The sequence below is a fragment of the Macaca nemestrina genome, chromosome 2 (genome assembly GCF_043159975.1).
Source record: "Macaca nemestrina isolate mMacNem1 chromosome 2, mMacNem.hap1, whole genome shotgun sequence".
Lineage (NCBI taxonomy): Eukaryota > Metazoa > Chordata > Mammalia > Primates > Cercopithecidae > Macaca > Macaca nemestrina.
The window spans coordinates 132,545,558-132,563,116 of NC_092126.1; the positions used below are offsets into that span (position 1 = coordinate 132,545,558).

Consider the following 17,559-nt stretch of genomic DNA (forward strand, 5'->3'; position numbering starts at 1 on the left):
AACTATTCTTTTTTAGCCTGATTCCTTCACCACTCTCAGAGAATAAAAACGTGTCCACTTCAACCACCGAAGGCAAAAACCAGTTCATTACATTATCTGTTTGGTTGGGTGGGTGAATTTTTTGGCAGGGGTTGTGTAAGTTAAATGAATATTTGTGGAGGTGAGGGAGATATAGCCAATGAAGGGGGAAAGGAGGGCACGAGGAAGCATATTCTTGCAATATCCCTTAGTTTCTCTTTTACAGGTTTTTGACATCTGGTTTCAGATGACTCCAGGTCAGAAAATGTTTTTGGGTTTTGTTTTGGGACAGCATCTTGCTCTGTCACCCAGGCAGAAGTGCAGTGGCATGGTCTTGGCTCCCTGCAGCCTCTGCCTCCTAGGTTCAAGCAATTCTCGTGCCCCGGTCTCCTGAGAAGCTGGGACTACAGGCACGTGCCACCACGTCCAGCTAATTTTTGTATTTTTTGCAGAGATGGGGTTTTGCCATGTTGGCCAGGCTGGTCTTGAAATCCTGGACTCAAGTGATCCACCTGCCTTGGCCTCCCCAGAAAATGTTAACACGAAAACATGGTCTCCTGATTATTTCTGTTTCTGAAAAGGTGGTATCAACTTTTATTAGGGAAGAAAACTCAAGCCCATCTCAGAATCCATTACCTTGGGTCCTTCTTGTGTGATGTTTAGTCTGTGTAGCACATGCTGGGAAAATGCCCTGAATAGTCCAGTATTTTGACAGCCAGATATCTAAAATAAAAACACTGGTTGATATTACAATGAATACTTCTGTATTATAATTTAAAATACTGTCAAGTTATGTATAAATGTTATAATGTCTGTAAATATGAATGCTAATGGTAGACAGCATGCTTACCAGAGGAGTATTATAGAACAGCCCATACCTCATGCGGGGGAGTAATGAAAAAACAGCTTCTTTAAAACATACCTAAGAACAAAGATACATTAAAAGATAAGAGGATGTAATTTGCACCCTTCACACCAAAATAGCATGTATAATTTTGAAAAACTGATTTCAATTAATCTCCATTTTGCATTAAGATTGTTTGAATAGCACGCTATTTCATTCAAAGAGAACAGAATTCATATTTTTGGAAAGATTATAGAAAAAAGTTTTCAAAGGCTGCATGATTAACAACACTGAGGATTCTAATTATAATAAAAGAAATTCAGAATTCAGAAATCAGTGGTAATGGCTAATAGGAACTCATAATAAATGTTTATTTTATGAGTGAGTCATCTGCACTCAAGAGATATTCACAAACATTTCAGGAAAATTTCCAGTACCCTTTTGGAATCATAAGTTTTCAAATGTATAATGTCATAATCAGTAAATGCATTCCATGTGTCGGAGAATAGGTCACCATATCCGTAAGAACTCTGAAAGTAGAAACAAAATAAGGTTTTAGGGCAATGAAAGGATACAACATGACTTTTCAAAGATGCAACAAAATACCTGAATTTGCTTGTGTTAAAAACTAACAATCCTACACAAAATCCGTATAAGCAAAATGGATCTTCATCTTGGGCCAGAGCAAATGCCTAATTTCATGAAATATCATCAGAAATAATTATCACAATTATACTCTTAGCCATTAACAGTGTTTCATTTTTCTACCTAAACTTCTTTTATTCTCACGTCTTTGAAGTTGTAGTTCAGGGTTTTTTCCTGTGAACATCTTATCCAAATTATAGATGCACACCACACACACATATGCCACCGTTTGTACACACTCTGTTATGCTCAGTGTGCAAAAACCATCAGGGTGAATGAAAAATACTTTAGAAAAAAATTTCAGAGCAAGAAAATGGGTTCAAAGTTTTAACATTGGCTGGGTGCAGTGGCTCACAGCTGTAATCCCAGCACTTTGGGAGGCTGAGGCAGGCAGATCACCTGAGGTCAGGAGTTCAAGACCAGCCTGACCAATATGATGAAACCCTGTCTCGACTAAAAATACAAAAATTAGCTGGGCTTGGTGGCATGTGCCTGTAATCCCAGCTACTCGGGAGGCTAAGACAGAAGAATCACTTGAACCCGGGAGGCAGGGGTTGCAGTGAGCCGAGATCATGCCATTGCACTCCAGCCTGAGCAACAAGAATGAAACTCAGTCTCAAAAAAAGAAAAAAAGAAAGTTTTAACATTAAAAATAAAGGCTGGTCACAGTGGCTCATGCCTGTAATTCCAGCACTTTGGGAGGCAAAGGTGGGAGGATCACTTGAGCCTTGAAGTTTAAGGCTGCAGTGAGCTATGATCATGCCATATACTCCAGCTTGGGCAACAGAGCAAGACCTTGTCTCTAATAAAATAAAATAAAAATATATAATATATGTAATTCTATGAAATATTCCCCCACCCATTGACTAGTGAATAAAAAGTGGTAATTTCCGATTAATATTAATGGTGTCAATAACAACTTTATATAATAATAATAGCATCCTATACACTTCCTGTGTTCCAGGCACTGTTTTGGGCACTTGACATTATTAATGTACATTAAGCCACCCACAAGCCTAATGAGTAGATAATATCATTTTCCCTATTTTGCAGATGAGGAAACTGAGACACAATTTTAAGTCATTTGCCTATACTGCAAAGCAGCTGAGTTATAGAGCTGGGATTCAACCTAGCCTTTGCTGCCAGCTCCATCTGACAGTTGCCTCTCAGTGGGAATTAGTTCTTTCTAGTATAATCACATGGTTTTTTGGTTTTTTGTTTTGCTTTGTTTTTGTTTTGAGATGGAGTCTCACCCTGTCGCCCAGGCTAGAGTGCAATGTCATGATCTGGGCTCACTGCAACCTCTGCCTCCCAAGTTCAAGCAATTCTCCTGCCCCAGCCTCCCGAGTAGCTGGGATTACAGGCGCACGCCACCACATCCAGCTAATTTTTGTATTTTTTGATAGAGACAGGGTTTCACCATATTGGCCAGGCTGGTCTCAAACTCCTGAGCTCAAGTGATCTGCCCACCTCGGCCTCCTAAAGTGCTGGAATTAAAGAAACCACACCCAGCCTCATTTCTCTTTTGAAAAGTAGTTAATTACGAGCTCCATTAGCTAAGAAGAAGATCAATTAATTTTTAAATGGTTTCACTTAGATTGAAAAATTCAGCCAACAGAAATCAGAAATATGCATTGTAGCATTACATTCAAGCTCATATATAGACATTATGTTCATTTCTTTTTATCTTTATAGCATTTTCTCAGATTTTGAAATTTTTATGTTGCACATACTGCAGTTATTTCAAAGTTACTGAGATCTGTTAGACGTGAAAATTAAAAAAAAAAAAAAAAAAAAGGCTTCTTTCCATGTTCCTCCAATGCCATTCTAATAAAGGCCCTTCTCAACACCATCTAAAATGAAATGTCCCTGTTCTGGCTCAATAATAAATAAAGGGCAATTAAAAGAAGTGATTCTGGATGGTTTCCTGAGATAAAATACTCCAGATAAAATAAGATATGTTTGAAAGGAAATTTTAATAATAAAATACTATAATCCTGACCGATCCTTCCTCAGGGAAGTCATACATTATTTAATAAGAACCACTTCCAGAAGCTTCTTTTCCATGTTTCCCAAGTCCAAATTATCTACCATGAGGGAAGGAGGGGCTTCTTCCTACACTCATGTTGAAGAATATTTGGATAGTCTTCAAGATGACACAAAATTTCCTTTAGTGTGTCTCAAATTTAAACATGCACATAATCTATGACTTAGAAATTCCACTTACAGGAATCTGTCCTACAGAAATGCTAGGATGAGGATGTGAAGATATAGGTATATTGAAAGGATGTATGTGTTTACAGTAACATTTCAGTAAATATCAAAGAACTGGAAACAAAACCAAATGTGATGGGGGGGCGGTGGGGTGGGAAATGAATACATGCACTGATGCATGCATCCAACTTCCAAAACATCCATTAAACAGAATACCACATAACACCTAAAGCAAGGATAGCCCTAAAGGTACTGACTTAAAAAGACATTCCAGAGATAATACTAAGGTGGCAATATGAGACAGAGAGTGTATTTTCCACAAGAATATAAACATATTGGCCAGGCATGGTGACTCATGGCTGTAATCCCAGTGCTTTGGGAGGCTGAGGTGGGAGGATCACTTGAGGCCAGGAGTTCAAGACTGTATTAGTCAGTTTTCACGCTGCTGATAAAGACATACCTGAGACTGGGAAGAAAAAAAGTTTAATTGGACTTACAGTTCCACATGGCTGGGGAGGCCTCAGAACCATGGCGGGAGGTGAAAGACACTTCTTACATGGCAGCAGCAAGAGAAAATGAGGAAGAAGCAAAAGCGGAAAACCCTGATAAACCCATCAGATCTCATGAGACTTATTCACTATCACGAGAACAGCATGGGAAAGACTAGCCCTCATGATTCAATTACCTCCCCCCGGGTCCCTCCCGTAACATGTGGGAATTCTGGGAGATACAATTCAAGCTGAGATTTGGTGGGGACATAGCCAAATCATATCATTCTGCCCCAGGCCCCTCTAAATCTCATGTCCTTACATTTCAAAACAAGCCATGCCTTCCCAACAGTCCCCCAAAGTCTTAACTCATTTCAGCATTAACCCAAAAGTCCAGAGTCCAAAGTCTCATCTGAGACAAGGCAAGTCCCTTCTACCTATGAGTCTGTAAAACCAAAAGAAGGCTAGTTACTTCCTAGATATGATGAGGGTATAGGTATTGGGTAAACATAGCCGTTCCAAATGGGAGAAATTGGCCAAAACAAAAGGGTTACAGGGCCCATGCAAGTCCGAAATCCAGCATGGCAGTCAAACTTTAAAACTCCAAAATGATCTCCTTTGACTCCAGCTCTCACATCCAGGTTACGCTGAAGCATGAGGTGGGTTCCCACAGTCTTGGGCAGCTCTGCCCCTGTGGTTTTGCAGGGTATAGCCTCCATTCCAGCTGCTTTCACAGGCTGGCATTGAGTATCTGCAGCTTTTCCAGGTGCACAGTTCAAGCTGTCAGTGGATCTACCATTCTGGGGTCTGGAGAATGGTGGCCCTCTTCTCACAGCTCCACTAGGCAGCACCCCACTAAGGACTCTGTGTGGAGGCTCCAACCCCACATTTCCCTTCCACACTGCCTTAGCAGAGGTTCTCCATGAGGGCCCCACCCCTGCAGCAAACTTCTGCCTGGGCATCTAAGTATTTCCATACATCTTCTGAAATCTAGGTGGAGGTTCCCAAACCTCAATTCTTGACTTCTGTGCACCACAGGCTCAACACCACATGAAAGCTGCCAAGGCTTGGGGCTTCCACCCTCTGAAGCTACAGCCCAAGCTGTACATTGGCCCCTTTCAGTCATGGCTGGAGCGGCTAGGACACAGGGCACCAAGTCTCTAGGTTGCACACAGCATGGGGACCCTAGGCCCAGCCCACGAAACCACTTTTTCCTCCTAGGCCTCCAGACCTGTGATGGGAGCAGCTGCCATGAAGGTTTCTGACGTGGCTTGAAGACATTTTCCCCACGGTGTTGGGAATTAACATTAGGCTCCTTGCTATTTATGCAAATTTCTGCAGCCGACTTGAAATTCTCCCCAGAAAACAGGTTTTTATTTTCTATTGCACAGTCAGGCTGCAAATTTTCTGAACTTTTATGCTCCGTTTCCCTTTTGAAACTGAGTGTCTTTAACAGCACCCAAATCACCTTTTGAATAGTTGTCTGCTTAGAAATTTCTTCTGCCAAATACCCTAAATCATCTCTCTCAAGTTTAAAGTTCCACAAATCTCTAGGGCAGGGGCAAAATACCGCCACTCTCTTTGCTAAAACATAACAAGAGTCACCTTTGCTCCAGTTCCCAACAGGTTCCTCATCTCCATATGAGACCAACTCAGCCTGGATTTTATTGTCCATTTCACTATCAGCATTTTGGACAAAGCTATTCAACAAGTCTCCAGGATGTTGCAAACTTTCCCACATTTTCCCGTCTTCTTCTGGGCCCTTCAAACTGTTCCAATTGCTGCCTGTTACCCAGTTCCAAAGTCACCTCCACATTTTCGGGTATCTTTTCAGCAACACCCCACTCTACTGGTACCAGTTTACTGCATTTGTCCGTTTTCAGTCTGCTGATAAAGATATACCCAAGACTGGGAAGAAAAAGAGGTTTAATTGGACTTACAGTTCCACATGGCTGGGGAGGCCTCAGAATCATGGTGGGAGGTAAAAGGCACTTCTTACATGGTGGCGGCAATGGAAAATGAGGAAGAAGCAAAAGCGGAAAACCCTGATAAACCCATCAGATCTCATGAGACTTATTCACTATCACAGGAATAGCACCAGAAAGACCAGCCCTCATGATTCAATTACCTCCCCCGGGTCCCTCCCACAACATGTGGGAATTCTGGGAGATACAATTCAAGCTGAGATTTGGTGGGGACACAGCCAAACTACATCAAGGACCAATCTGGGTACCATAACAAGATCTTATCTCTACAGAAAATAAATTAAAAAATTAGCCAGATGTCAAATCAGAAGACAGTAATATATATTATATACACACACCCATGTATATATTGTCATAACACATATATAACATATTTATGGAAAAGAACAGCCAGGGATGGTGGCATGCACGTATAGTCCTAGTTACTTGGGAGTCTGAGGCAGGAAGATCACCTGAGCCCAGGAGAGCAAGGCTGCAGTGAGCTAGGATCATATTCCTGGACTTTAGCCTGGTGACATATTTGCACTTATTAAAATAAAGAGAGTCCTGCAAGGGACTCACATACAACTGCAGTTACCCTTGGGGGAACAGGGAATTGGAGAGGAAGAAGGAGACTTCTTAAAAAACTTTGCATACTTCTGTGTTGTTTGAATTCATTATAAACAGGTATTACTTTCATAATTAAAAAAGTAATCACGGCTGGACATGGTGGCTCACATCTGTAATCCCAGCCCTTTGGGAGGCCGAGGCAGGCAGATCACCTACGGTCAGGAGTTCAAAACCAGCCTGGTCAACATAGTGAAACCCTATCTCTACTGAAAATATAAAAATTAGCCAGGCGTGGTGGCACACACTGTAATCCCAGCTACTAGGGAGGCTGAGGCAGGAGAATCACTTGAACCTGGGAGGCGAAGGTTGCAGTGAGCCAAGATTGCAACACTGCACTTCAACCTGGGTGACAAGGCAAGACTCTGTCTCAAAAACAAAAAAAAAGTAATCATAAAGCTATACTACTTCTCAGCACAAGCAAATGTGGAAAGCCTACAGTAATTTCTCCTTTTATTCATTCTGCTTGATAAGAGCAACCCTGCTGTGCCCAGAGAGGCAACTGAAGATGGGTCCCTTTATGCATGTTTGCAGGTTGGTGGCCTTGCCCATCCCACTGAGGATGCCACATGCTGAAGGAAGTAAACTGCAGAGCTTTTCAAGGAGGAGAGGGAAGGCCCCATAGGCTTCCTTGTGGGGACAGTTTGGAAAATATCACCAAGATGTGAACTGCAGTAACAGCTACCTCCCTGCTCTTCCCTGGGCAAACTGCTCGTCCAAAACCATCAGGACTCTGGCAACACTATCCACTGTGAAGGATTCATGTCATAGTCAGCCTGCAGGTCACAGTGCTGCTTAATTTAAGGCCTTACCAACAAAAGGGAAACAGCAGCCACACAAACCCTTACTTAGTGCCATCCCCATCCAACCTACCATCTTCTCTGGGCCTGATTTCTGGAGCAATCTGGCAGAGCTGCCTGTCCTGAGAACCTGGCTTAGTAAATGGCAAAGACTTCTTTGACCAAGAATGCAGGTTTAAAATGGATGCACAGGGAGTGGTAAAGGAGGGGGGGTAACACCGAGCAGCCGCCCTACTGGGCTACCCCCATCCTGCCTATCTGTGCCAGAGTGGAGGTCAGACTGCCCTCATGTCTCATGCTCAGCAGACTGAATAACCTGGAGTCTTCATGGTGGCCGTGCATCCTACTCCAGTAGCCACAGAGAAGGGGAGGGTTGTAGAAGCTGGCTCACTATAACAGTCCATTTGAGGAAGATGTGGAAAAGCATGCAACAGGTACAAGGAAGCTTCTGGAAGGCATCTGATAAATTTCTGTCAACTTAGTTTGGCAACTTAGGTACAGTCCTCTTCAGAGGACTTTAAGAAGACGACACAGCACTGTGGTGTCCAAGCACAGGTCTGGGGTCAGGCTGCCTGGATGGAAACCTTGGTTCTGCCCTCACTGACTGCATTATCTTACAACACTCACCTGCTGCTCAGGCCTCGGCCTCTTGTCTGTAAAATAAGCTAATGAAAACTCAAGTCCATGGGGGGTCATGAGCAGGAAATGAAGTAACATAATTTATGTTAATTACAAAATTTAAAAATAATTTTGTTTAAAAAGGGCAAAACAATCATGAATTAATAATTTAGGGCTTGTAATGGCTGCTGAGTGTGGCCTGACTTCACTGATACAAAAAGAAGAAAAGAAAGGGACTGTTGTTCCCTTTGCTCACAAAACATTTCCAAGAAATGAAACTGTGGTGGCAGCAAAACTGAAATACAAAAGGGAAACGTAAATGTATATAGATGGAAAATAAAAGAAAGTATTAACATACCAAGAATTACAGTCTCATCAGACTTCAAAATCTAGCTCAAAGTCTAGGGAGCAGTTTTCCTGAAAACCTTTTTACACAGCTCTACTACAAGCCTCTTATCAGTGAAAAAAGGGTCAGCAAAACTATCTCTCCTTCTGCATGAGAATTTGACCTCCTGTTAACTAGCTAACTCAGCTCTCTGGAAATGGCAATGGCTTGTGTCAACCGTGCGCCTAGGCAGCATTGCTTCTGATCTAAACAGATAGATGCTTGATGGGTAAATTGCATCTGGACTGGGAAAGCCATGTTCCAGCTTTCCTGAGTACACTGACTCCTGAAACCAGGCATGTCTCTTTCAGGGATCCTGGGGACTTTGCCAATGCAGTTGTGTCAGGAGATGTTGGGCTCTACAGGATATGAGGCTCTTAAGCCAAGGCATCGCCTGTGCCTGCCCCAGGCGAATCTTGTCTCCTTGCACCTGAGCTGTGCTGTGTGAACTGCTAGCACTCCCTCTGGAAGAAACACCTAAGGATGCCCTGCCAGCAAGCTGTGGTTCCCCTGCAATGTCATCCTGAATAGACTCACATCAAGAGCCGAGCATATGAATGTCGTGAGTCAGAATGTTGAGTGGAACCTTATATGACCCCTTGGTAGGTGTTCCAACTTCCCAGTATAGGCAACCTCTCTCATGTACACTACAAACCATTTATTCTCCTTATTGTAATTGTCACAGTTAACATTCAGAGCACAAGTACTGTGTACCAGGCATTGCGACTGTTCATTCACTATATGGTTCATTCTCAAAGTGACACCTAGGTAAGTGTCATTATCTCACTATCTCATTTCAGAGCTGAAGATTCTGGGGCACATCTTGGGGTTTCCTTAGCAGGTGGAGGGGCCAGATATGGGAAGAAGCAGGGAAAAGGCAGGCAAAGAGAGAGAAGGAAAAAAGATTGCACTAAAAACAAATAAATAGCAGTTGTCACTCAATGCATGTATTTATGGGCATGCCTAAGAACTGCCCTATACAGTGAGCTGAAACTCACAGCATAATTCAGCACAAAGGACATAGTAACGGGGAAGCTGCTATTAAGCAAAGGCAGACAGTAAATGCAAAAGGTCAAACAGTAAACAGAGGCAAGCACTTCCAACAAAGGTTATACAGGTTGAGTGAACGACAGCCTTTTTTTTTTGAGACAGAGTCTTGCTCTGTCACTCAGGTTGCAGTGCAGTGGCATGATCTTGGCTCAATGCAACCTCCACCTCCCAGGTTCAAGTGATTCTCCGACCACAGCCTCTTGAGTAGCTGGGACTACATGTGTGTGCCACCACATCTGGCTAATTTTTGTATTTTTAGTAGAAACAAGATTTCACCATGTTGGCCAGGCTAGTCTCGAACTCCTGGCCCCAAGTGATCCACCCGCCTCGGCCTCCCAAAGTGCTGTGATTACAGGTGTGAGCCATCACACCCAGCTGAATGGCAGTCTTTCATATGTGTGTCCCAGAGGAACACTGAGCCAAAGTCACTAAATCTCTGGCCTTGGGAGCTCCACCCATCCAGAAAGGGAAAGAAACCTTCCCCACTGCCTCATTCTAAAATTCAAAGAACGAAGGTACACACATACGTACCTATCTGCCTATATGTATATGCACGTGTCAACACATATATGTACAGATACATTTGCACCCATCCGCATATGCGCGGGAGTGTATATTGAAAAGTATGTGTCTGAAAATTCTGTTTCACAACATCAGAGTCACACACTAATACAAGGGAAAGACAGTACTGAAGCAGAGAGCACATTCATACTTACAGTGTCCCACATCACGATGTACACGTCAGTACTGAATGAGCTATTAACGTGCTGAGTAAGATAAAGATTGATGAAATCACAGAAGTGATGATACATGTTAACACCTAGTGTTGGAAAATGAAACTACATTAATTAACACCAAAGAGTACATGATCAAGCAAGTTTTATTCTATCCCATCTATTTACGGTTTAAGAGAATTTTAGTTGAAATAAATGGGGGAAAAATAACTGTTTTGTTTTTCCAAACATGAAATGATCTAGATACATAGGTAGTCCTCAATTTACAGCCTGAATCGGTTTCAAAAGTCACTCTAAAATTGGTTATTTAAAATCAGGAATGCATTTCCCCATATATCCCAAGTAACAAGTGATCATTAAGTTTCCAGAAAAAAACAAGGTAGGTCTATTTAACTCAAAACCGAGTTGAACTACAGGGCCAGGAAGACAACTCATTCTTTCTTCTGACTTTATTTTTTTTTTTATCAGGGGTAGGGTCTTGCTATGGTGGCATGTGCCACCGTGCCTAGCTTGATCGTTTATTTTTTAAAGTCAATTAAGGGGCCAGGCGCAGTGGCTCACACTTGTAATCATAGCACTTTGGGAGGCTGAGGCAGGCCAATCACTTGAGGTCAGGAGTTCAAGAACAGCCTGGCCAACATGGTGAAATCTTGTCTCTACTAAAAATACAAAAATTAGGCAGGCGTGGTGGTGCCTGCCTGTAATCCCAGCCACTCAGGAGGCTGAGGCAAGAGAATTTGCTTGAACCTGGGAGGCGGAGGTTGCAGTGAACCAAGATCACACCACTGTACTCCAGCCTGAGCGACAGAGTGAGACCGGATCTCAAAAAAAAAAAAAAAAAAAAGAAAGAAAAAGAAAAAAAAAAGCAATTAAGCAACATCTGTTCATCATGGAAGTATTGGCAATGATGGCAACTAATATTTTGGTAATTTTCATTCCTGTCTCTTTTTTCCCTATTTAATTATTATATATATCATTCCGGGAAAAACATTAACCAACTATCATATAAAAGAGGTGAATGTCTTGTGTTCTGATTGAAAGAGAAGGAATTCTGGAGTAAGAAGCTGAATTCCAGCACAGCCATGCATGTGCAACATTCTTAGATGAGTTCATCAAGTCCCTAAGCTTTAGCTTCTCTATAGAAATGGGAAATAGTTACCTAAGTGCCAGCTTTATTATGAGAAACCCAAAGATAATACATCTTAAAGTACCCATCCCAGTGCCAGGCATATAGGAAGACCTGAATGAAGACTAGCTGGATCCCACTAGGTCAGATAGAGTGGAGAGGGCTGTGGGTGCCACTATTTGTAAGTTCATATTCCACTCATTAAAAAGAAACAGAACGTGCACCCTCTCCACTTAGGTATGCAGGACCCAATATTCATCCTGGAAATGTACAAATCTAAATGGGATGAAATTCCAAGAACTGACACTTAGAGCATGCATTTTAAAGGTGGGAAAATGTTAAGTAAAAAAAAAACAGGGAGTCTCAAAAGCAGAAATCATAAAATATTCTGACTTCATTCCCACAGTGAATAATAACATTGTGTGCCAGAAATAACAGTATAAAAATACTCTGTTTTTTTCAGCCTGGTTATCTTAGATGATTGTTTGGAAGGGCTAATTTTTTCATCCAGAAAAAAACCTGGCAAAGAATGTATTTTCAAATTAACAAGAAAAATAAAGTTCTATCAGAATCCATCCTCTTTTCCCAAGTTAGCCATAGAGCACACACAAGCTCTTTCACATAACGTTTAGTGAGTTCCTAACAGTTACTGAGGAATGCAGCAGGCACCAATCAGTGCTTGGGGCTGCAAGAATTTATAAACAGAGAAGAAAACATAAGCTCCATCCTTGAGGAATGTGCCCCCTAATGAGTCTTGATCTGTAGAATTCTCATTTTCCTAAGGTACAAGTTAACATGAAAAGGAAAACTGAACCAGGCACAGTTACTCACACCTGTAATCCCAGAACTTTGGGAGGCCAAGGCAGGAGGATCACTTAAGCCCAGGAGTTCAAGACCAGCCTGAGCAACCTAGTGAGATCCCGTCTCTAAAAAAATATTTTAAAAATTAGCCAGGCATGGTGGTGCATGCCTGTGGTCCCAGCTACTTGGGAGGCCAAGGTGGGAGGATCACTTGAGCCCAGGAGGTTGAGGCTGCAGTGAGCTGTGATCATGCCACTGTACTCCAGCCTGGGCAATAGAGCAAGACTCTGTCTCTAAAGAAAGAAAAGTAAAATTGGAAGACAGCATAATTTAGAAGAAAAAAAGTAGAGTTATGAATATAGGAAAGAAATGGGACATGTCTACTCTAGCCTATTATTCTCACTTTATATACTTTATTGTATAAGTATCTGCATAAATTTAATAGCTCACACATATTTGCCACTTTTACAGGCAGTTCAGTGTTTTCTTTGCCCCTTTTTAATCTTCATATTTTAAAAACGAGTCAAAACCTGGAACATAGCATTTTTACTTGCTCTTAGTTCAAAAATCTAAACTTGTCTGATTTCTGAATTTAATACTCTGTAATACAAGAATTATGACTTCAGAAGGCAGAGCACATTAAAACTATGATCAATAAATTATAGTAATTCTGAAATATGTGTGACAGAGGCTCTCTATATTTCACTGTAAACCCAACCTCTCATGAATTTTGATATGATCTAGCACAGTATTCCTTGTCTCTCATAATGAGAGAGACAATATAGTACAATCTGTGTTTCTCCTCTCCAGTGTAACTAGTTCACAAAGTTAAAGCTCTACTTGCAAGCTGAGAAAGAGGCTATAAGTATAAATGATAAAATAATTTTAATCTTATTTCAAGAATAAATTACACTGGTAACTTCCAGAAGAATTTTAAGTTCACTTTAGTCATGGAAATTACATAGAAGGTTTGCTAGCACAGGTCATGGACACTTCTTTCCCACTCATACTATACACATGGATTTTAATATTTTTTTTAATTTATTTTTTATTTTTAAGACGGAGTCTTGCTCTGTTGCCAGGCTGGAGTGCAGTGGCGCGATCTTGGCTTACTGCAACCTCCACCTCCTGGGTTCAAGTGTTTCCCCTGCTTCAACCTCCTGAGTGGCTGGGACTACAGGCGCCCACCACCACACCCAGCTAATTTTTTGTATTTTTTTAGTAGAGATGGGGTTTCACCATGTTGGCCAGGATGGTCTTGATATCCTGACCTCATGATCTGCCTGCCTGTGCCTCCCAAAGTGCTGGGATTACAGGCGTGAGCCACCGCGCCCAGTCCGGCTTTTGATTTTAAACATCTTTTAATGAAAGACCATCTAAATCAAGTGATTAGAGAAACGAGATGGGGTAAATTTAGTTACAAAAGCATAAATATGCCTTCATCTCTCATTATTTGATTTTGGTTAAGTCCTTTGATACAAATGTGAAGGTTTCTTCTAAAATGCCAAACGTGTAAAATAATGGGAAGTTCAAACTGGTTCAACTACTACATCAGAGAAGAAAGCAAAAAAACAAATCTACTGTTTGTCATACTGCCTCCAAAAAATTCATAGAGAATTACTGCATCCAAAAAAAGGAATAACGTCTCATTAACAAATACACAAATAACAGACAAATTAACTTCTCACCTGCATCTAATTTCATGAAATATGTTGGTTTTTCAATGACAATGTCACATTTAGCATCTTCTATAGGTGTGAAGTTGAGCTGAGTATAGCTTTGTAGCTCAGCAAACCTGAAATTATGAATTAGGATATGACTTTAAACTGATTCTCCCAAACTTCCTATTACAACATTGTAACTTAGGATCTGTTCATTAGGCAGATTTTACCTCTAGTTGGTAGAGACACTCCTATGGATACCTGTAACTTCTAAAACTTACATTTATATAGGTTGATATCAATTTTAATGTTAAGACAAAGAACACGCCAGGTGCGATGGCTCACGCCTGTAATCCCAGCACTTTGGAAGGCAGAGGCAGTCCAATCACGAGGTCAGGAAATCAAGACCATCCTGGCCAACAAGAGATGGTGAAACCCCATCTCTACTAAAAATACAAAAATTAGCTGGGCATAGTGGTGAGAGCCTGTAGTCCCAGCTACTCAGGAGGCTGAAGCAGGAGAATCGCTTGAACACGGGAAGCGGAGCTTGTAGTGAGCCGAGACTGCGCCACTGCACTCCAGCCTGGGCAAGAGAGCAAGACTCCATCTCAAAAAAAAAAAAAAAAAAATGACAAGGAACAAAAATTATTTTAAAATTCAGTCTTATGTGCAAGATAGTTAGACTGGGAACTTACCACACAAAGAAGATATTTATATATTGGGTTGTCTAAATAACCTACCAGTAAAAGGAGAAGACTCAAAAGATTTCCCAACGAGGCTCAAAAAGAACAATGAGCCAGAGGAACTCTTGACAGACTTCTTGGATTCTGAGAGACAGCATTCCAAGAATCACCCAGTGCCTCAGAAAGACAGCAGAGACAGCTAAGCGTCCCAGAAGAAAGGAAGTTTATCTCTTGGAAAACATCTTTGGAAGCCACACAGCACAATTTTCTTCCAAACAAAAGAAGACAATCCCAAGCATGAATCATCTGTACCTCTTCCTTAAGATCATACCTCATGTAAAACAAATACCAAATAGATCCTTTTAAAACACAATGCCAACATAGTGTGGTGGTTTCAAACATAGGTCTACAAACTCTTTAAAACCTCTCTCTTCAAGAGGAAGAAGTTAATTCCCTCCCTTTAAGAGTGGGCTGGACTTAGTGACTCACTCCTAACAGGCAGAATACAGCAGAACTGATGGTAGGACACTTCTGGGATTAAGTTATACAAGTACTATGGCTTCCATCTCAGAGCATGTACTCCCTCAGACCATGTGCTCCTGGGAAAGCCAGGAGCCATGCTGTGAGCAGCAGTAGGGAGAGGCCCATATGATCAACACTGAAGTCCCTGGCCAAGAGGAGACAAGGCTTACAACAACAACCTGAGTGAGTTTAGCAGCAGATTCCCCAGGCCCAGGTTGAGTCTAGAGATGGCTACAGCCCTGGCCAACTCAGCCAAGCTGCTCCCAAACCCTGACCTTCAGAAGTATTGTGAGATAATAAATGTCTGTATTTTAAGCTGCTAAATTTTAGAGTGATTTGTTATACACAATAGGTAATAAATACAAATATACCCTAGGGTACACTTTGGAATAACCTGTCACACAGCAATAAGTAACTAATACAATTAAGCCCTGTGCAACTACCATGTGGAATCAAATATCAAAAAGTATCAGGAATCAAAAAGCCCACTTGATTATAGAAACTACCTCTTGTAAAAGTCTGCTAAGTCACTTGAGAGACTGCATTGCAGACTGCAAAATGCCAGATAAATGTGTGGTAGATTATTATTCTGAATGATCTGCAGCCAGGCAGTGAGGCCTCTTTGAGGAAAAAAAAAGGGTTTGCTCAACATGAATTTTTTTTTTTTTGAGACAGGGTCTTGGTCCATCACCCAGGCTGGAGTGCAGTGATACAATCATAGCTCACTGCAGCCTCAACCTCCTGAGCTCAAGCAAACCTCCCAGCTCAGCCTCCCAAGTAGCTAGGATTATAGTGGCGTGCCACCTCACCCAGCTAATTATGTTTTATTTTTTATTTTTTAGAGATGAGTTCTCATCCTGTTGCCCAGGCTGGTCTTGAACTCCTGGCCTCAAGTAATACTCCTGCCTTGGCCTCCCAAAGTGCTGCAATTATAGGCATGAGCTGCCATTCCTGGCCTTGGCATGGACGTTTGACCTTGAAAATTAACATTATGTAAGTAACCTATGTGACTATACAGGAGTAGCAGGAGAGTTTCTTTGGGATGATGGAACGATACTGCATCCTGATTATGGTGGTCCCCACCCCCAACTCCCTCTCCCCCTTCCTCTACCGCTCCCTACCTACACACCCGCACCTACACACATGATAAAATTTTAATGAGTGCAGGTAATTGCTGGTGAAACCTGCACAAGTTAATACTACTGTACCAATGTCAATTTCATTGTTGTGATCATTGTGCCATGGTTATATGAGATATTATCATTAGAGGAAGCTCAGGGAATTAGACAATGTACAAGTTCTCCTTGTACTATGATATGGTTTGGCTGTGTCTCCACCCAAATCTCATCTTGAACTGTAGCTCCCATCATGGGAGGGACCCAGTGGGAGATAACTGAGTCATGGGGGTGGGTTTTTCCTGTGCTGTTCTCAAGATCTGATGGTTTTATAAAGGGCATTTCCCTCTGCACACACTCTCTTGCCTGCTGCCAGTTAAGACGTACCTTTGTTCCTCCTTTGCCTTCTACCATGATTGTGAGGCCTCCCCAGCCATGTGGAACTGTCAGTCCATTAAACCTCTTTCCTTTAAAAATTACTCAGTCTTGGGTATATCCTTATAGTAGCTTGAGAACGGACTAATACATACTATTTTTAAACTTCTATGAGTCTAAAATTATTTTAAAATAAAAATTTTTTAAATTCAAAAAGCTGGCCAATGATGTTAACAGTCAGAGTAGCATTTACCTTTGGAGAGGGGGATGGGGGTAGAGCCTGGAAGGGAGCCTGAGGTGCGCACGATGTTCTATTTTTGGACCTGGGTAAAAGTTACATGGGTGGGTTCACTTTTTCACAATCCAAACTGTACCTTTTTCTGTATGCTTGTTACATATTTTAATATATGTGTATTGTTTTTTAAATGTGTTCCCCAAAAGACATTTTTATTTTTTAGAGATGAGGTCTCATCATGTTGCCCAGGCTGGCCTTGAACTCCTGGGCTCAAGGAATACTTCTACCTTGGCCTCCCAAAGTGCTGCAATTATAGGCATGAGCCACCATTCCTGGCCTTGGCATGGACGTTTGACCTTAAAAATTAACATTATGTAAGTAACCTGTGTGACTTTGTAAGTGAATAAAACTCAGCAATTGTGAGTTAATAAAAATGGATTTTTGAGCTGATTTTTTCTTTCATTAGCAAACAGTAAGTACTATATCTACTATTATAAACACATATTTAATTCAGATGCAGCTGAGGGATTCACTCAGTTTCTGTCACTTCCCAGAAGCTCATGCCAAATTATGTACAAATGAAGTAACATTTTCCATTTGAGAGTCCCCATTAATATCTGCAAGTGCCAAAAATAACGGCAAATATTTCTGAAA

The 17,559-nt window shown here is 41.5% G+C and overlaps 1 protein-coding gene across 7 annotated transcripts in view; it reads right to left on the reverse strand.

Annotated features, from left to right (window-relative positions):
* LOC105483833 (EGF domain specific O-linked N-acetylglucosamine transferase) overlaps positions 1 to 17,559 on the reverse strand; it is a 39,156-nt gene that overhangs the window by 11,404 nt on the left and 10,193 nt on the right. For 2 of the 7 annotated variants that reach the window (XM_071092060.1, XM_071092061.1), the window contains 7 exons: positions 14,003 to 14,109; positions 10,370 to 10,473; positions 6,150 to 6,203; positions 4,219 to 4,272; positions 1,300 to 1,392; positions 869 to 940; positions 655 to 741 (listed from right to left, as the gene is read on the reverse strand). In XM_071092060.1, coding sequence (XP_070948161.1) covers positions 655 to 741; positions 869 to 940; positions 1,300 to 1,392; positions 4,219 to 4,272; positions 6,150 to 6,203; positions 10,370 to 10,473; positions 14,003 to 14,109 — 571 coding nt within the window. The remainder of the gene's footprint in view (positions 1 to 654; positions 742 to 868; positions 941 to 1,299; positions 1,393 to 4,218; positions 4,273 to 6,149; positions 6,204 to 10,369; positions 10,474 to 14,002; positions 14,110 to 17,559) is intronic. The other 5 variants (XM_071092062.1, XM_071092063.1, XM_071092065.1 and 2 more) reach the window with 5 other exon arrangements.